The 20,584-nt window shown below is 39.8% G+C and overlaps 1 protein-coding gene across 10 annotated transcripts in view; it reads right to left on the reverse strand.

Annotated features, from left to right (window-relative positions):
- Positions 1-622: 622 nt before the first annotated feature.
- LOC117962535 (protein transport protein Sec31A-like) overlaps positions 623-20,584 on the reverse strand; it is a 28,895-nt gene continuing 8,933 nt past the window's right edge. For 2 of the 10 annotated variants that reach the window (XM_058990584.1, XM_058990530.1), the window contains exons 11-29: positions 20,079-20,315; positions 19,548-19,622; positions 19,402-19,452; positions 18,752-18,826; positions 17,775-17,853; positions 17,107-17,285; positions 16,133-16,259; positions 15,268-15,413; positions 13,303-13,476; positions 12,946-13,128; positions 12,207-12,299; positions 9,387-9,501; positions 8,618-8,956; positions 7,332-7,370; positions 6,549-6,607; positions 3,507-3,755; positions 3,030-3,149; positions 2,683-2,754; positions 623-2,184 (exon numbers count right to left, since the gene is read on the reverse strand). In XM_058990584.1, coding sequence (XP_058846567.1) covers positions 2,005-2,184; positions 2,683-2,754; positions 3,030-3,149; positions 3,507-3,755; positions 6,549-6,607; positions 7,332-7,370; positions 8,618-8,956; positions 9,387-9,501; positions 12,207-12,299; positions 12,946-13,128; positions 13,303-13,476; positions 15,268-15,413; positions 16,133-16,259; positions 17,107-17,285; positions 17,775-17,853; positions 18,752-18,826; positions 19,402-19,452; positions 19,548-19,622; positions 20,079-20,315 — 2,592 coding nt within the window. In that variant the 3' untranslated portion in view covers positions 623-2,004. Of the gene's footprint in view, positions 2,185-2,682; positions 2,755-3,029; positions 3,150-3,506; positions 3,756-6,548; positions 6,608-7,331; positions 7,371-8,595; positions 8,957-9,386; positions 9,502-12,206; positions 12,300-12,945; positions 13,129-13,302; positions 13,477-15,267; positions 15,414-16,132; positions 16,260-17,106; positions 17,286-17,774; positions 17,854-18,751; positions 18,827-19,401; positions 19,453-19,547; positions 19,623-20,078; positions 20,316-20,584 lie in introns of those variants that run through there. The other 8 variants (XM_058990549.1, XM_058990558.1, XM_058990540.1 and 5 more) reach the window with 8 other exon arrangements.

The following is a 20,584-nucleotide window of genomic DNA, read 5'->3' on the forward strand; positions in this document are numbered from 1 at the left end:
TTCATTTGACTGTTTCATCAGGCATCGAGGAAGCCTTTTATCATGTGATTTTCGTTATATATTAAATACAATTTAAATAAATAAATAAATAAATAAAAAAGCATTGAGCATTATCGAGTGTAATCTCAATTTAAATCCTAATACTAAATGACTCCTACACTTAGAACACTATATTCATGCGTAAATGTTAAGTGGTCAATGCTTTAAAAAAAAAGAAAAAAAAACAAACAAAAAAAACACATGAAAACCAGTTCCAACTTCCACGTCACTGTTCTATAAGGAGATAAAAAAGTGTACGTAAAAAAAAAAAAAAAAAAAACAGGAAATTGGACGATTCTGAACAAAATAATGCTATAGTAACCTTGACCTTGTTTCCTGAACTGACAAATACTGTTAGTGTTTCATTAAGTTAAACGCTATTTTAAATACAATGTTTAAATTGTTTGACTTGAGTCACCTGGGTTTAAACGGCTCCTATTTATACATACAGTTGCTCGGACAATTATAGCTATGTTGGCAAACACTAATAAGCCTATATTTCAAATATCTAATGTATGTTATGCTAGGAGGCTTATACTTTACCAATTACTTGTCCTTCCATTAAAACGACAATGCTGATGTATTAAATGGGATGACTGATTACATTTTAATGATACACATAGAATACTTGTCAATGTATTGGTTTAAAATGTCGTTACCAAGGTAGACCGTGGTCAGAGAACATTCAGATAATTTAGTGAAAGAGGGAATACATTTCAGGCATAATTATACTAGGACAGTTCTATGGCATAGTGCAATACAACAGTGTCATCTGTAAACACAATTTACAAATTATATAATTATATATATATATTGCATTTAATGCTTTAAAAATAAGCAAGACTTACATGTATTCAATAAAAATGAAAATAGACAATCAAACTTTATAATGCAGGTTTGTACACATGTGGGAATCTTAATGAAGAAATACTACAACATGTACTTTGCCATGTTTTTAAGGGATCACAATCATTTTAAGAATCAGTATGCATTATTGAGTTCAGAGCAATGCCTGTTTGTTGTAAATTCATGGTGATGATTTTCACATGTGCATATGATGAGTTTTATTTAAGAATATCAGGACAATTCAATTTGCAATTTGTTTCAAGGAGCAAGAGCTTTTCTAGGAATCAGCCTGCATGATCATCTCCAGACAAGTGCCTGCTTATGTATATTAATGGGGATACACTTCAAACATATTAAAACCAGACCAAACTGAAAGAACTGCAAACACAAAAAATGGTAGGACTCGTCACAACATCAACAACAACAATGCCATTGCTTAACAGAAATGAAACACTTCATAAAAATCTACCAGGAGATGACAAGAGAAAAAGATATTTCCAATACCACTTCATCTATAAATAAATAAATGATTGCTTATTTTAAATATTGCATGTTGTTGGCGTTTCTTTCTTAGAAAAAAAAAATGCAATGCACAACTGTGTAATGTCCTAGTTGTTTAAGAGGGGAAAAAAAATTAGAACAAAAAACTAAGAAAGAACAGGCAGCATTTTGTGATAAAAGCCTTAAAGACTAAATAATAAAGTGATTAATCAACGGACACATATACAAACACATACAGGCTTCTCTTGTACAGTCTTCTTATTCAAACTTCCACGTTTTATACAGACTTCTTCTCGCACACCATGTCGATCATTAAAAGCAGGCCATTTTTTTTTTTTACAATACTGTTTACATTTAGTTGCCCTTTGTTGAACACTAAAAAAAACTAAAAAAAAATTAAAAAAAGCACCAAGGCCATTGCACTCTGCTCTTAGGATTTGATGATTACACATTAAAAACACACAAAAAAAAAGCTTTAAAATGTTGATGTTTAAGACCTTTAGCATATGCCAGTGGTGACACAGTAAGACTATACATGCTATCATAGCTGGTCCTATCTGTTCTTGCTTGTCATGGTACAGAAGCAGTTTTACGGAATGATCCGGTATCCTGTAAAGACTACACCCCCAGCTTGTTGGCCTGTGTAAGGACTACTTTGAGGACAGGCATGAAAGCAGACGTCTCGCTGAAGTTGCTGTTACCGACTATGTGGGTGTGCATGTTCAACCCCTCCATGTAATTTCGTGCTTCAATACTCCTGGCGATGTTATGTAAACCATTGACAATTGTTGGGGAGAGCTGTTTAAAAAAACAAACCAAACAAAAAAGGGAAAATTTAGATTTTAAATAAATACATTTAATTAAAAAAAACATAAAACATACAAGAAACACTTTAAAATGAGTTATATTTGAAACAGCAATGCACTCCAACATTGCTTCAGTATGGTAAATCATTACCATCACTAGCCTGAACAGGGTCCAGTCTCAAAGCAGTCATATTAACAGGAGTCTACCGTACTTTATAAAATTACTCTTCTACAATAAGACACTATATTGATTCCCTTCAGGCAATGGGCAGATTCAAGAGCATGAAGACATTTTCTGTAGTTTTGAGGTTACAGTTCCAGGAAATTCAGCTCCAATAAAAGCCTCCAAATGACCATGTTTGTCTTCCCAGCAGAATACTTTTTAAATATTCAGGTTGCTGTCGGCTAAGCGCAGAGTTAGGACTGAATCTTCTGCCTGGCTCGAATCGGTTTTCTTCACTAATACAAACATGACTAACAGGGCGCTTACCGTTTGGTCACGCAGTTTATCATACAAAGATTCCAGGCGTTTGTTTGCGTCATCCAACTTTCTCCTGGTTTGCTGCACAAAATGCAAAGTTAATACATGTGAATTGTTGAATGAATTTAAATCTTTACTGAATAACAGCCCCTATTTTAGACTTTGCTGTAATATAAGGTGTGACTTATTTCATATAGCAAAGTAAAACAATTATGCCATAATCCCCCTCATGTTTCTTTTTAAATTGCATATCACTTTCATATTGCATGCTCCTGTTCATTGTACTGGAAGACCAAGAACTCAAAAGAACCACCAACAACCCAAAACGCAGTAGATGACAGAATTAGTGCACATACCGGATCTGTAGCAGCATTCATACACTTCTGAATTAACCCTTCAAACGCTGTCTTGAGGACCAGGTGCTCATCAGGAATGGGCTTTTTGGTGATTTTTTCAGCCGGTATGGATTGAAATGGCTAGAAAAATGTTAAGTTCAGAAATTTCAAAATCATGGCTGTACAGACAAGCAAAAACATGTTCTGTAAATGACCATTTCCAGCTCCACGGTACTATTAATTATGCTTTATAAAAAGTTTACCTCATTTACAGTCTTCGATATAATAGTGAAACAGAAACAAATATTCTGCTAAAATTACCAGCCCTCCTTTATTTACCTCTTGAAATGGTTTACAAACTGTGACTAAAGCCTGAAACACAGTCGTGTGTTAAAAGCTTATGACACTACACCTGTATTTGTACTTCAAACACATCAGACCGTAGGTGTACCAGCATAGTTGGTGCATGTGCGGTGAAAGAGAGGGCAGCATCCTTACCTGCGAGACGTCTCCTATAGGTGCACCGGGCGGCCCTTCAGCACTGAGCTTCGGTGCAGAGGGCTGTAGAGCAGACTGCGGCAGCGGCTGTTGGATCCCGGGGAAGGAGGGCTGCAGCCCTGGCTGTCCTGCAGGGTGCTGGTGGGGCTGGAAGGTGGGAGGGGGAGAGGACTGCTGTGCCTGGGGATCCCCTAAGGGGTTCATTATCGGGGCTGTGATTGGAGCTGGAGGAGTGTAGTGGTCTGGAAGCTGCACGATGGATTACAAAAAGAACAGAATAAACCATCTTAAGTTCACCAACATGTAGGGACATATTTAGAGCTAGCTAGTCAAAAGTGAAGGCAGCCATTTATTCATGTTCCCCAAGTTGATTGTTTTGCTACAATGTCTTGAATGTGTGTAGCATACACTCAGTTTTTCACTAATTGTATAGACAAAGTGAAGGAGATGCGATACCTTTTATTGGACTAACTAAAGAAAGATTAATCACAAGCTTTCAAGACCACGATGATCTCTTGTGACAGAAATTACATTAGTGCAGTACAACAAAAATGCACTAATTCGAACCTTTCGACCAGGAGACAAAGTTACTTCCCTCCTCAGAATCGAAATTATGTGCTAAATGGCAGGGGCCATATGAAGTAATTCAGGCTGCAGGAAAGGTGAATTATGAAATTAGACAGCCCGATCGCCGTAATGAACGTAAAATTTATCGTGTAAATTTATTAAAGCCCTGGCAGGCAAGGGAGGTCTTATTTATTAGCCCCAGGCAATGTAGAGGATGATTTAGGCCCCTGACCACAGACTCCTCGATGTGTACCCTATGCCTCGGGTCAACAAACTTCTAGATAGACTGGGAAAGGCGAAGTTTATCTCGACTCTGGACCTGACAAAGGGATAATGGCAGATGCCCTTAACCCGCAGTTCTAGAGAGAAAACCGCATTTTCAACACCAGGAGGGCTGTTTCACTTCAGAACCATGCCGTTTCGGCTACATGGTGCGCCCGCTGCCTTTCAGAGACTGATGGACCAGGTTTTACACCCACATCATGAATATGCAGCAGCGTACATTGATGTGGTGATTTACAGCTCCACCTGGCAAGAGCATTTGGCTAGGATTACAGCCGTCCTTCAGTCTCTAAGGGTAGCCCGGCTAACAGCTAACTTGAGAAAACGTGCGTTTGCCAAGACAGAGACTCAATATTTGGGATTTTTAATGGGAAATGGAAGGGTAAGACCTGTGGTCACCAAAATCCAGGCTTTGGTCAACGCAGTGATCCCCAAAACCAAGACTCAGGTGATGTCACTACTTGAATTAGCCAGTTATTACCTTTATCCCAGAGTATGCCACAGTGTTTAACCCTTTAGTTGACCTCACCAAAAAGAGTGCCCCAAAAGTGGTCAGCTGAGTGTCAGGGGGCATTTGATACTATTAAGCATAAACTCTGCCAGGCCCCCACCCTTATCACACCTGATTTCACCAATAGATTCATCCTCAACACCGATGCGTCGGACGTGAATTTGGTTGCTGTCTTGTCCCAAAAGGTAGACGGAGTAGAACACCCGATACTGTACCTCAGTAAAAAGATGCTACTTCAGGAGCGCAACTACTCCGTAGTCTAAATGGAGTGTTTGGCCATTAAATGGGCTACTCACTCTTTACGACATTACCTGCTGGGACACTCATTTGATCTCGTCACTGACCACGTCCCACTCAAGTGGTTAAGCACAATGAAGGACAGCAATGCCCGGATAACTCAGTGGTATCTGGCATTGCAGCCCTTCATGTACCACATGGTACATCGTACATCGTACAGGGAAAGAACACCAAAATGTGGATTATTTTTCCCGGGAGGGGGGAGTAATGGGAAAGATAGATTCAGCCGAGTGTTCCTTCGGCTCCACTCTGAGCGGTGGGATATGTGACAGAAATACAATGATTCTTGGTTGTAAATCTCCCTCCCAACCTGCGAGGGCGCTAAGCAGCGAGAACAGAGTTCTCTGGACGGGCTGGTCTGACAGTTCTTTCCCTGGGTTCAAGGGAAGTCGGCCAGCCTGGAAGGGGGCGAGACTCCGTTGCAGTAACGCATTGACCCGGAAGGCAAACGATGTGGCAGCCGCAGATTGGAGAGGCGGTTGCACTCGTTTACCAAGGGGTCATGTGTGATGGCATAAAAGGGGACGGAGAATCATAATCTGTTCCTTTGTTTTGGTGACTGTATTGAGACTGGAAGGACCCGTGTCATCGTATCGTGAGTGTTTTGTTTGTCTGACTGTTGCTTGTTAGACGGGTAAACACGTTCCAGAGCTGTCTCCAGAGGCCAGCACCCCCCCAGAACAACACTGCACTAAAATCACACTGTAGTGTATATTCACCACGAGCACTACTGCACACTACTGTCTGTGTGAGTCTATTCTTGTGTGTTATTATTTGGGACTGCCCCATGCATTATTTATACAGAGCAGTACCAAGCATTGGATACTTCCTGTATTTCATTATAATTTCTGTTGGTCAGTTTTGACCGTTGGATTATAAATAAAAACCATCATATCACCAGAACTGTGTTTGTCATTGTCTGAAGCCCTGCATCACCTCTACACCTGCGCACTATAAACCACTTTGCCACATCTCTTCAGGTGCTCTCTTTTCTACTTTCACCTGAAGAGGAGAACTTTGAGGTCTTGATAGCTTGCGATTAATTATTATTTAGTTAGTTCAATAAATGGTATCATTTCTCCTTCTCTTTGCCTACCATCTCTGGACTGATACGGCTACCATTTCATCTATGTTACTAATTGCATATAATTTCTAGATCCATCAGTCCCTTAGGATGGCCATACATCTTTTAGTCTGAAGTTAAAATTGTGACCAGAAAATGGGTTTCTGTCGGGGTGGGGGGGTGCGGGAGACACGAAACTGGTACAAGTCACAATTGCAGTAACCCACTTTTTGTAGTAAAATGTATTCATCTTCCAAGATACCTGTTAAGGAGGAATGTGTGTGTCTTATTATTCTACAGTAAAACTGAGCTGGCTGTTTACCTTCTTCTTCTTTGGTACTCTGCTCAGACTGGGAGGATCGTTCCATCCATTTTGTGGTCCTGTGGGGCCAGAGGGAGAAAAAAAAAAAAAAAAGTTATTTCAGGAAATGCAGCACGATCACAGACATGACTGCAGAACAAAACTAATGATCAAAAGCAGCCATAAAAAAAACAATGCAATTATGATTTGAGCAAATTAAAAAAGGAAGCATGTGGAAACGACTCCCAATCACTGCCGGAATTGAACTGAAGACTCGGGAGCTAACCAACCCTTTTTCAAGCGGCTGTCCATTTGTTGCAGTGCCTCCTCGTCCAAATTGTACAAATATACATGAAATAGGATTCTGACAGTCTGCGGAGTGATGTCAGTTTTTGGCTGGTGGATTATGTAGGTCAGCCATTAGGCTGTGGATTATTTTCCCTGATCTATTGCTTGTGTGAATCCTATTTCTGCAGCTTGTCTGGGTTTTGTGACTCTAAAACCCGCGATGCGAGGCACACAAGCGATCAGCAGTATGTAGCAAATTGCAGCATTTTGGGATAATCAAGAAAGTTTTTATATCCTTCAAAATGTAATTAAATAAGCATCCAAAATATTTGATTTGAAACCACATAATAAAGTAAAATTTGAATTCAAATCAGTACTTAATTTCAAAATGGTAAATCAGTACTAATTAAGAATTAATGTGCACTGATCTGGTACTGCAATTAGATGATTTATATAAATATTAAAATCAAAGTTAAATTTCAGGAGGTGATTTTTTTTATATGAGTTCTAATTCACCTTCTAGGAAGCAGGTTATGTCTGGGGTGTTTATTCCTCCTGCAGATGAAACCAACATTATTTCATAGACTCTAATGCATGATTAATGGGCACGGCCTCGTACAAAACCAAGCTATCAACTTCCAAACTGGGGAGTTTTTATGATCCAGTGGACAAACTAACAAACACCTGGATCACTGACATATTGTACTTAGCAGCTAATATTTGATTCTGTCTGTAGCTTGCAGGGTTATAGCTAAAATGAGCACACTAAACAAAATAAATGAATCCACAAGAAACCTTTGCACTTATGTCATTTATAAGAGTAACTTATTTAATTGACCTAACAGGGATCAGCTTGATTTAATACGTGTATGTTTTCTATACATTTAAATACCTGCAAGAATATGAATTTATATATCACACACACATACACACACACCCCAGTAGTATTCCTTCGAATTTAAGACGCACTTTGTAAACCAATTTTTTCTTCTTAAAAAAATGGCGTGTATTAAAAATCACCAGCAAAAGACGTGACTGCCCGAGTACACAAACAGGAATGTGACTGACTGCCTAAGAAAAGACAAACAAAAATATGACATTACTAAACAACTGACGGCAACTGGAAGAATGCGCCGTGCACCTCTGCCCCGCTTGTGTGAGTGGATCATTAAAGAGACATGGTGCACTCCTTCAAAAATGTTACATATCGAACCGCTCAACAGAACAGAAGATGACACTGTCTGGGAGATGTCAAGTAATAAAGAGGCCTCCTCCAATTCAGAGGAAGATGACTTGAGCAGTCCTTTGTATAAATGGCTCTTCTACGCACAATTGATCTTGCATCTTTGTAAACGCATCTTTATTTGATGGTTTTATTTTTTCCTCAGATTGAGGGTGGGAAATTTGGTCAGCGTCTTAAATTCGAGGGTTATCAAAGGAATATGGTACGTATGTGTGTATGATCATTTTTGGGGCCCACTTCTGAAGGTTAAAAAAAACAAAAACAAGGGTGAAATATAAGCTCTTCAGGCTGTTACCAGACACAATGCTCGGCCTTGGAGAGAGACCAAGGACAGCGAAGACTTATTTTCAAACAACATGCAGCAGGCAAGCCTTAAAAGCATCATGTGGTGGCAATGCATGCAACTGATGCAGCACTAAACCAAGCTAATTGAGTTTACTTAATGGCAGTAATAACCGAATTAAAAAAAAAATAAATCTCAGCGTTTGGGATTTTCTAAATAAATGAATGAATGAATGAACATTTGAAAAAAGAAACCTGAATGTTAACATGCTCCGACCTGTTCTCTGCGAAGCAGGCAGCTCGATTTGGGCGGCAGGCAGGGTACCTGTTGGTCCTGTAGGCGGTGGTGGGTAAGAAGAGGCTGGAGCTCCAGGCCCGCCATGCTGGAAGGAGGCTCCAGAAGCAGGAGGAGGGAAAGAGGAAGCAGGGGAGACGGGTCCTGGAGCCGAGGCTGGAGGCTGTCCCGTGTACATAGAGTGAGAGGATGCAGAGTGCAGGTAGTGAGAAGGGTAAGAAGCAGAGGGTGAAGGAGGAGGAGGAGATGCAGTGGGTTGCTGAGGTTGATAGATTGATGGCCCCCCCATGCCTTGAGGGTACTGTTGTGTCTGAGGGTAAGCTGGACAAAAAGAACAGATAGTGTTAGTTACATATCCTTGTTAAAGCCAGACTTAAAGTCTATTTATCATAGGGAGGTGTGAGGAAAAGGTTTAATTAGATCAGGAAATCAATTATATATATATATATATATATATATATATATATATATATATATATATATATATATAAACATGTTAAAGTTTTAAGGATACAGTACTGTATGTCTTTTTCTGACTTTACCTGTTCATGCATACCTATTCTTTGTTGTGAACTAATCAACCACACACACACACACACAGGATTAAAACATTGACAATTTTGTTCAAACAAAACATGTATTTCAAAATGATCCCTCACCGCTTAATCCAAAGCCATTTACTAATGCAATAGACCTGTCTTTTCAGAACACTCCTCCTCCCCCCCTCATCCCTGCTGTGTACAGCACTTACTCTGCAGGTACTGCTGTCGTGCGCTGGGCTGCCCGTACATATAACCAGGGGCTGCGCTGACAGCTACAGGGTTAGCAGGTCCCTGCATAATGAAACCTGGAGGTGGGGGTTCAACCTAGGCAAAAATAAAGAAAATAAACTTGACCTCAGATTAGGCTGTATAACCAGTAAGCGTTTCAGACTTTGTAAGCAACAATTAATATTAAAGTGGTATAAACACCCATTCTTGTTAGAGCCACATGCCTTACATAATTTTGACCAAATGTCATATCATGGCCACAAAAGCAATGACAAGAGAGGTCCTGAAAGATTTAACATAAACAATAAAAAACAGGATCTCAAAGCAGGGTCTTAAGTATTGTAGAATGAATCAAACAAGCTTTACGTTTTTTAAGTCTTACATTTTAGCTGAAATCTTTAAAAAGAAAAGATTTTAAAACAAAAATAATGTGTCACACTAACCTGTGTGCGGTCATACATCAAACTAACAGGAACCTGCATGCGGTCATACATCAAACTAACAGGAACCTGCGTGCGGTCATACATCAAACTAACAGGAACCTGCGTGCGGTCATACATCAAACAAACACGAGCCTGTGTGCGGTCATACATCAAACAAACACGAGCCTGTGTGCGGTCATACATCAAACTAACAGCAACCTGCGTGCGGTCATACATCAAACTAACAGGAACCTGCGTGCGGTCATACATCAAACTAACAGGAACCTGCGTGCGGTCATACATCAAACCAACAGGAACCTGCGTGCGGTCATACATCAAACTAACAGTAACCTGCGTGCGGTCATACATCAAACTAACAGTAACCTGCGTGCGGTCATACATAAAACTAAGTAACCTGCGTGCAGTCATACATCAAACTAACAGGAACCTGCGTGCGGTCATACATCAAACTAACACGAACCTGCGTGCGGTCATACATCAAACTAATAGAAAAGGAAGTTAATCAGCTTAGCACTGCTCAGTGGTGGAAAAAAAGCTGCATTTTTCCTTATGAGCAGCAGATCTTAAATCTTAAGGCAAAGGATATTTCTTAATACATCTCAACACAAAGCACAGCATAACACGTTGATTAGTGTATGTTTTCAATCCATTAGTGCTAGACTACTCCTGCTCCACCTTACAATCCTGACAGACAAAAGGCACAAAACTAATGTCACTTCTAAACCCATATCAAATAAACCTGTCTTCATGCGCAAATTATTCAGATTAGAGCAAACAGGTATAGATTTTTCAAAACGTTTACTTTGATCTTTAATTAACTCCTAAACACACCAGATATTTCTACAAAAGCTGAACCAAACACCTGAAAGTTAGAATTCAACATCTGTTAAGCACTCTCAACTTATTTGATTCATAAAGCTGAGAATGTCAAAACTGTTTGTTTTCCTTTAAAAAAATATAGGAGCTTATGAAAGACTGGAGTAAATGCTTTGAAAAGACTCCTCTAAAAGTCATTCCTGGCTCATATTATATGCACCATGTGAACTACTTGTGTACCAACCTTAGTACATAAAGATGATGAAAAGGTTAGTCACACCGAGCCATTCTAGACCAAAGTTTACCCAAGGTACGCATTTACATGGTGGAAGCACAAATCACCTGGCAGCTCAGTGGTATTAAGCTTACACTATCCAATTACATTGTGTAGGCTCATCTGGTTATGCTGGAAATAGACACCCCCATCCTAATTTCTTATGACAAGTGTCTGTACTTGATGTGAAAACGATATTCTGAAACGGTGCTAGTCTGTGGAAGTACTGTACTTTATATTCTATGGAGTATGTACTTTTATGTCTTACCTGGTTAAATAAAGGTTTGAATTGAATTGAATATATCCCTGTATATATTTCAAAGATATATGAATTGATGTGGGGTAGGTTTCTTTTTGTTATGGATTTTTATTAGGCTACTGAATCATTTAGGTATTATGTAGTGAAGGGTTATAAAAAGAGCACCTGCTGCTTTCAAACCTGTCCAGGGAAATTATATGAAAAATATATATTCCAAAATTACAGCCTCCGAGATGTGTTGGGATAGAAAAGGGGAATACGAAGTAAAATAATCCAGGTTGGATAAAGTCTTGTAAAATGTGGAAAACAAGCTTTCCAGAACAGGAATTTATTCAAGATGTTACTTCACAGTGCTACCTACGTTCCATAGATTTAAAACCGCCCATTTTCTGAAAACAGCGTCCTCAAAACCACAACAGACTTTGCAAATACATTTGGGAAATGTATCACTTAGTTAAAACTGACGGAACACTCTCTCTTTACAGAGAGCACATTTTCCGCTTGGTTAGTGATACGCGAATGATTGCTAAAGCATTTGAAACTACGGCACAGGATGATGCATTAAAGTAAATTAAAATGATCTCCCGTCGTGTGACTCGCCGATCTACAGCTCTACTCCTCATTGTATTATTTGTGCCAGGCACCAATAAATTTGCTTTATTATGTTGCTAAGCCTCCATGACAGCTTGCCTAGAAGCCAAGTGCATTGAATAGGTATACACACATAATGAATGCTTGTAACTAAGAGAACAGGTGCCCTAATCATGCTGAAGCAGATATCTGCTACTACTGCCACACCCCTGAAGTGACACGGTATTGAAACATAATCTATAATAAATACATTCAAATGAGTGTCGATGGAAATCCAAAAAGCAGCCTCGTGTCTCAGGAACGGGATACGAGTTTGTGTTTGGAGTGCGTGTGCCGAATGGAAAGTGGTTGATTGTACAGAAGTGGTCTGTTGCTAATTGTATGCGCTGTAGGAGAGCTGAGGAATGGAGCTGTATACCTGAGTGTCTGAGGCAGAGGCTGCAGGTGGAATACTTGGAAGGGCAGTGGGAGTTTGGTTACTCCAAGAAGTGACAGTAGAGGCAGGTCTTACCTGAATTAAACAAAGACAAACACCAATGATGGGGGAGGGGGCAACAAAAATCCCAGAGAAAGAACCAACAGAGAGAAGAAAAAGGGTCATGGTAAAAAAAAAAAAAAAAAAACACAACACACACGCACTGCACAAGTCAATGTAAATTCTGACACTCCCAGAACATCGAACTGTACATGCTTGAAATACTGCCCAGTCTTGACTGACCGTGTACTGAAAAGTTCACTATTGTACTGGGTTATCATTTAGGGATTTCTGTACTATTCTCTTACTAATGAGGCTACCTATACTGTTCACAATACAAATCTGATACGTCATTATCTGATCAAGAACGTATACTGCATCACAAGAATGTGACCCTTCCAGGGTTTTTGCTCGCCCGTGGTGTTGCGTTGATTGATCCTCTCCAATAGAATCCAGAAAAAACAAGCCAATGTACAGACAATATGACTGCCCAGGCTGTATTTTGAGCATTTACAGAATTTCATTAAAAAAAAGATGCTTATAGGAGGTTTAAAAACAACTCTTACAGTGTATCACATCCCTTGGGCTTAACTAAACCTTAAGAAATACCAGTCATTTAACTGCAATAAAGAGTCTAGTCTCACAGTGCAACTAACAATAGGGACAGCAGCTGCAGCCTTACCTGTGGGTAGTACTGTTGTGTCTGGGCTTGTGGCTGGTGCTGTGGCATCTGCCCGGGAGGGTGGGCCTGCTTGGCGGAAGCCCTTCCTTTGGTTGCCTGTTGTCTCTCATAAGGAACCTGTGTTCCTGGAGCTTGTTCAGCCTGTGCTCTATAAAGTCTGTCACGCAAATGCACAATGTTTGTCTGGTTTAAAAAAAAAAAAAAAGGTTTTATTTTTTTATTTTTGTAACAGGTCTTTAAAAGTAGCTGGCTATCCAGAAAAGAAAACTGGGAAGAGGATAGGTAACACATTGTTGGGGCACAACTGCAACAGCATACAGTGAATATTTTACAAGTACTTTCACTGGAGTGCCATACCTGATCAGTGTTGCTTGGCAGGTAGGCCATGGCAGTGCTCAGACTGCCTTGAGCTGCCAGCAGACTGGCATAGTGACTCATCTTCTCAGCCAGGAGAGCTCCTACAGCATTGCTGCTCACTCCCTGGGTCATTTCAACTGCCTTACGCAAGATCACTACCTTCTCAACCAAGTCCTGTGGAAAAAAACAACATTACACTGCCAATGATCAACATTTCTTAAAGGCATCATTAGTAAAATAAAAAAAAATAAAACATTATTTAAAATGAAATCGCTGAATGTGGATGTAACAGTATGGAAGGTCCAATCATAAATAACTAGAAATGGGATTTTTTGTGAACAAAAGCAAAGCATTCTTTGGGATGTCGACACGGAAAGGCACATTTGATCGAATTGATTTTTAAAAGATGAAGCAAAATAGATGTGTGAAAAAGATCTGTATCATTCATATGTCCAGAGCAGTCCTATTAGGTCACAGGTTAATGAGGTCACCAGCACACTTACCATAGAGGGTTTTAAAAAAAAAAAACACAACACCACACTCACAAATATGAAGTCACTACCTCAAACGGTTCCTGAGATAAAAGGCCCCCCAGTGTGGAGGCACTTCAGGATTATCAATGTGTTGCAACATAGCAAACCCTAGTGGAGAAAACAGGGCCTTGATATTCAGAAAGCTGAGCACTTAGTCTGAAAAGGACCAAAACGAATACTGTTGCGAGTCTACCTTCCACCGAGCAGCAGGGAGTGCCTAGAGGACTGGAAGACAGCACCATGGTCACTCATACTCCTTCTCCACTGGTGCATCTGACCCGTGAGGGCTCGGTACGGTATGGGTATGGGTGCTACCCCACTGGCTATTTGTCGAGCCAAGCGAGAACCAAACCGTGAAACTCCGGCCTCACAAGACATCTGAATCCGGCTGTGAGCCGAGCCGAGCCAGGGGAAGGGTTAAGGATTTTTGTCATTACGTTTCATCAGTCAGTACACTCCAGAAAGAAAAACAACAAACATGGCGGGCAGCGAGTGTGATGAGAGAAAAGTTCAGCAAGAGAGCTTCTAGCTCCATTAGAGAGAGATCACCAGGGAGCTGGTTTGTGAAGAGAAGTGCTGTGTTAAAGAAAGGTATTGTGTAAAGTTACACTTGTGTGTGAAGTGTTTGTGAAAGTTTCTGTGACTGGTAAAACGACTTAGCCGTCCAGTCTGATAGTTAGGGATTGTTTAAAGTGCAGTTAGGCTCTACGTGTCAGCTAGGCTTTTGTTTAGTTTATTTTTGCTTTGTGAAAATAAAAAAGTCCACGAAGGTGCTTCGCTGTGCAGTTCTTGTGTCTGGGTCTATGTTTTAAAGGGCAAACGAGCCGAGTACGGAGAGGCTACATTACAGTTGATATAATAATTTGTGGGTTATAAAGAAATTCCTAAATATTTTTACAAAATATAGTGATACTAGATACAGCTATATCGTTGGTCGTTGAACATCATTTGTTTGTGCATCTTTTGGGAAACTGATTTAATTAATAACAACGGTCTTTTGTTGCATGTGATGTCAGTAGCACGGCTCGGCTCTGCAATGGAAAAACAACCCAGGCTCTCCTTAACCACACCGTGAGGGCTCGGTACGGCCCTGGTGCGGCTCTGTTGTCCAGTGGAAAAGAGGCAACACACACAAGCTATACACACCAGTGTGCTAAACTAGCTAACACCATGACTACCAAATCACATGGTCAGTTGAGGAACTGGTTTGTTTTTAAGGGATGTGACCATTTCCCTTAAATTAAATCCCAACTGCATGAAAAAGGTCTTAATATACTACACAAAATCAACAAAAATAAAATGCACTTAAAATGTGTTATTATTGCACATTGTTCCTCTATATAATATCACAGCTGAAAGGAGACATTTCATTGTCTGTAGCTATACTATCAAAGCATTCTCTAAGAAATGAAAATGTTGTTTTGAGACCTACCTGCAAGGACAGTGGCGAGTTCCCGTCTTGTGCTTTGGTCCAGCATGCTACCAGCTTCTCCACATTACCAGCACAGATGTAGCACAGGCAGGCCTGGGCCTGGAGGCTGAGGTCTCCATCTCTTTCCAGTCGGGTACCAAGATCACCTGAGGCGAGCATAGTGTGTGCAGTGTGTTTAGATTTGAGTTACTATTGTAATGAAACAGCAAGGTGGAAAAAAACAAAAGTAGTACAGTAGGAAACTAGCCTGTATGGGGGGTCGTGCACACGATCTAAAGAAGGTAAATCAAATAACTTACGTGACAATTAGAACACAGAAGAAAGAAAGGTCTTTTTCTAGCGAGAAAAACCCAAGATTTAATCCTGGTTAAATCTCTTGGTATGGATGGAAAGGCACAGTGCTGAATAGCCAGCCCCACTTTGCTTTTTTTAACGTGCCTCAATTGATTGAGCCAACACATAACTCTACTGTGTTTTATTCTCCACAAAACCAATAATAAAAGCAAGTCAGGCCGAAAGAAAATCATCAAGCAACCATGAGACACAATGTCAGATTAATATGAAGTCCGATTCTACCCGACTGCCACGGGGTACAGGATATTGAGAGCAATTCTACCATTTTGATTTGTAAGCAGCTGCAGTGGAAGATCTAGAGTTAGTATTAAAACTATTAAAATGAATGTAGAAATATAAAATTGGAGAGGATTCTGTAAAAATAGAAGTGGTAGTAAAAGTAATTGAATCAGTCATCGATGTGAAACATTTGGCACATGCATATATATATATATATATATATATATATGTGTGTGTGTGTCAAAAAGATAAAGATGCAGAAAGTAGCTTTGAAACAAGAGGCTGTGCTCACCGCAAAGGGCTGCAAATTCATCAGGGCGAGCGTACGTCAGCACAGCAGCCAGCGCCTCTCTCCAGTTCTGCAGGTCACATGACTGAACAATCTCCTTCCAGTCCTTAGTGACCACTGCAGTAATCAGCTGAAACGGTGAAAAAAAAATGAAAAAAACCCACACAGACTTGTTATCGTCTCGTTCTCTTGATTTAAATACCAGAGTCACAGCATTCTCAGGAATTAAGAACCATACATTAAAATGCAAGACAAGGTTTAATGTCAACACTTAAGCATTTACAGTAAATCAATTTGGGGTTATTTTATCTTGAAGTAGTGAGTCAGTAGGGGCTGCATATAAAATCATTGTAAGTTGGAAAATGTAAAAATTAAACACAAAAAACTCCCAAACACTGCACATCCTTGGGGCACACAATCCTCCTCACGCATGCACTCACACAAGCCTTTTCTACTGCTCACACAAATGCACAGAACCTGTAGATCTGTGGACTGCAGGATAGATTGTGGTAATTACTGGCAAGCAGAAAGACAGTGACATTTACAAACATGCACTCCTTTCTAACTAGGTGTGCCACCTTGCAGCAAGTAGTGCTTGGACACATTTTCTAAGGAGAGATGTTTAAATGTTTGTTTCTAGGAATGCTTCTTGGATTGATTTGGAAATCTGTATACGCCTGCACCGCGGTGGGGGAGGAAACACGGACAACTGCACATTGTTATAACAGAGCACCCACTCCCGGGCTAAACACATCTAGGAGCATTAGAATTTGAGCGCGCACATTTGGGTCATTTGCCTTGTTAGGCCAACGACCTTTTAGTTTGTTGTCCTTTATGATTTTGTTAGTTCTTCCCCCACCCTCACTTTGTACTGTATTATAAAAATAAATCGCCCATCAAACCCTGAATTGAAGAACATCAGTGCTTCACAGCAGAGTTGCCGTATCTGGGAGCATTTTTATAAGAAACACTTTTACCCTGGTGATCTTGCTCTGCGTTTTGGCAAAGTATTTTTCCTGAGTCTTTGTCAGGAGCTCCTGCCCTCCTGCGATGGCCAGGATGATGGCGTCTGCCATGCGGTTGTCATGGAGACAGAGATCCACAGCACCCTCAAAGTCACCAGTGAGCAAGGCCTGGGTAATGAGCCCATCAACATCTGCAAGCAAAACAGTCAAACAGTTAAGCAAACAAGAACAGCACGGTGTAGGACTGTTGAAGTCATCATGGGGTAGAACAACAAAATAGCATCTATAGACTTTACCCATAGGACTAATACCCATCACTTCTGTTACCTCTATTAGGGCCCTTTAAAAAACACAGTGTCTTCAATTCAACAATCATGCGATGCAGGTAAATACAAAATAAGAGCCAGCAGTATGTAAAAAAAATATATATTAAGTGTGACATTGCATGGCACCTTTTTTTTTTTTTTTTTTTTTTTTTAAGCCTACAGTGAAAAACTTTTGACTTCATAATTTTAAATATGTTTTCTTCCACTTATTTGTTGACCTTCCGGGAACCAGCCAATTGAGTTTTTAATATAGTGTTCTACTCCAAGAAAGATTTGTAGTGCAAGGCACTGTAAATGTAATCTTCACTGCCATATGATCGCTAAGCAATTTTGGTGGAAAGAGTAAGCGCTTGCCTCCACTGACAGAGATGTTCAAGGTCTCCTTTGCTTCAGAAGCTTGTTCTTGAAGATCAGCATCAACAGGGTGCTCTGTCTGGATTAGACAAGTGTGTACAGGTTACTGAGAAGCAGGGACGAAGAATAGTGATCAACCAAATATGTCTTGCTTGAGTCTGCTGGGAGAAATCTGTGTTGAATAAGCATATGTTCATGGGGTAGACCACTTCCCACCTGTAAAACAACTGTTCCCTTATATACTGCATAAGTTAAAATGCAGACGTCCCAAGAACACTCAAGCACAGCAAGGAATACATGTAATTGATGAGATACAGTAACTCAAGAGCTGAATATACTGTATGTGGTTTTCAAGAACAATACAGAAGAACAGTGCCTTATGTTCCGGGCACAGACAATACTGAAAAAGCATACGTTTGCACTACATGAATATTGAATAAAACCCACCATGCTACACAACATGCCTAAAACAGATTAAAATGAAGCTACCAAGTGGTGTATCTGATCTATACTATACAGATGGGGAAGACGGAAAACAATTCGAAAGCGTGCACATTTAATAGGTTTGTGTAATGGCAGTATTGTCTAAAGCGCGTGATTATTTACAGTTTTGGCAGTCACACTGCCCAGCCAATATATCTCAACTATCACACAAGCAAATCAGTCTACAGACAGCAATGACTAAATTACTCTTAATTCCTGGGATGCAATATTTCTTTGATTTAGAGAACTAGATTTTAGGTGAAAGGATTTTTACTCCCTGGTCTCGTACACGATCTAATCTTTAATTTGGAACATTTCCAGATATACCATTACCTTTACATAACCGGCACCATGATAAACAACGGCACTAGCATGTAGATTATTCTACTTTTCAGTTGGCAGACTTCATCATTAAAAAGAAACAGAAAGACAAAACAGCCAAAGAGTTTGGAAGAGCCCTTAGACAAGGCAAGAAAGGAAGCCTGTTTCAATACCTCTCCCTGGGTCTGCTCTTCTGCAACAGGGCTCCCTTCAACACTGTCCATTGCCTGCTCAGCTTCACAAACAGACTGAATACAGAAGTAACCCCAAGACAGCAACAGGGAGAGAGTTGAAACAAATCAGTAAAGATTCTTGATTCAAAGGAGTTCAAATCATTTTTAAAAAACAGCATGCACGAGCAATATGAATTACTTCAGAAAGTACACTCACACCAAACAAATAATACAGGGTACTTACTGGATAATCCAGAAACAAGCAGGCATTTTTAGATTTCCTTATGATTTTGTTTTTTAGCTACATTGGTTTACAGATGTACTGTACATAAAAAGAATGCAGATTGACGGGTTCTGCAAGTTTACCATAACCTTGACGCCCCATTTAGGCCCCTTTAGTTTAAAGTGAGTTTAGTCCAATGAAATCCACATTTTGAAAACCAAATTTCAATTCAAATCTATTTTTTATTTTACCTATAAATGTATCAAAAAAAAAAAAAAAAAGGTTTTCATGGATTAATACAGACAAAGATAAGACTGCTCTTTGTAAAGTGACTATTCACCACCACAGTTTAAACAGCCAGGTTATAGATGGTTTATTTCATCAACACCACAGCACAGGCCATGCTTAGTTATTAATCTTTTCCTACCTCCTCAGCTTTCCCATCTACAATTGCGTCTTTCTCTAACGCAGCAGCAATCTGAAAAGGGTAGAAAAAAAATAATAATAATAATTAATGTAGACAAAAAGCATTTTGTAAACATGCATTAAACCATAAACAGAGCATTACTTTACCTTCTTAACAAGTTCTTCCTTTTTATACCCCAAAAGCTCCAAGTATTTGTTGCGAGGATCAACCTCGAAGTTGATCTTTATAAAAAATAATAAAAAAACAGATTAAAATGCAAGAAAGAGAGAAAGAAAGATATGATTTTACTTCCTCAGAATATATCATGGCAGACATACACCCATTCCCTGTGAACAGCCTTCATTAGAACTGCAGCCCCCGTAGGACTGAAACAGCACAGATCGTCTTTAACACTACACTGCTTAACAATACTGCAGACCACACATCTTTCAAGTTTGTTCATTTAGTTTTCTCTGTGTATGGATAAAGCTCTGAATATATAATAATTCTGAATATGCAGACTTCATAGAGCAGGATGGGGAGCCCTAGCCAGCCCAACTTTTCTTATTCTTAAAGAGCTGTTGATTGAGTGGTTGATCTTTTAACTGGAAATGAACAATCTTGAGCTTCCTGATTAATGCAGTTTATTTACAGTACAAATAAGGCCCAGGACTTATATTTACATATAAACAATTCACCTTTAAGAAAGACCAGATGTTCCTCTCAAATTCAGTCTGTGCAGCTTCTACTTTAGACTGACAGAAATTGAAAAAATTCCCAGCCTGCACAGCAGTCTGAAGCTGATTAGAGCGCTCCAAGAAGTCTGTTTCCGTGACAACCTGGCTCACATAAACGTGATGAGGAACTAGCTGCTGCTGCTGCTGCTGTTGAGGCTGGACAATTACATTTTCAAATGTTACCAGCTTGCCTCCAAACTGTGGAATAAAAGAAAAAAAGAATACGGAGAAAATTAGATTATATTTAACAACAATACAAACATTGCTATCTGAACGGAACTGAAAAACTGCATAATTAAAATCACAGCAACCTTCAAGCCTCTTACCAAATAAAACCCTTTCATTTCTTGAGCAGATACAGCCAGAACCCATGAGCCTGCCACTTCAAAAACATAACCCTAAGTGTGGGGATGTTTTTAATAGTAAGAAAATGCAAACAAAAAAAACCAAAACTGTGTGGTTTATTT

The sequence above is a fragment of the Acipenser ruthenus genome, chromosome 2 (genome assembly GCF_902713425.1).
Source record: "Acipenser ruthenus chromosome 2, fAciRut3.2 maternal haplotype, whole genome shotgun sequence".
NCBI classification, from domain to species: Eukaryota; Metazoa; Chordata; class Actinopteri; order Acipenseriformes; family Acipenseridae; genus Acipenser; species Acipenser ruthenus.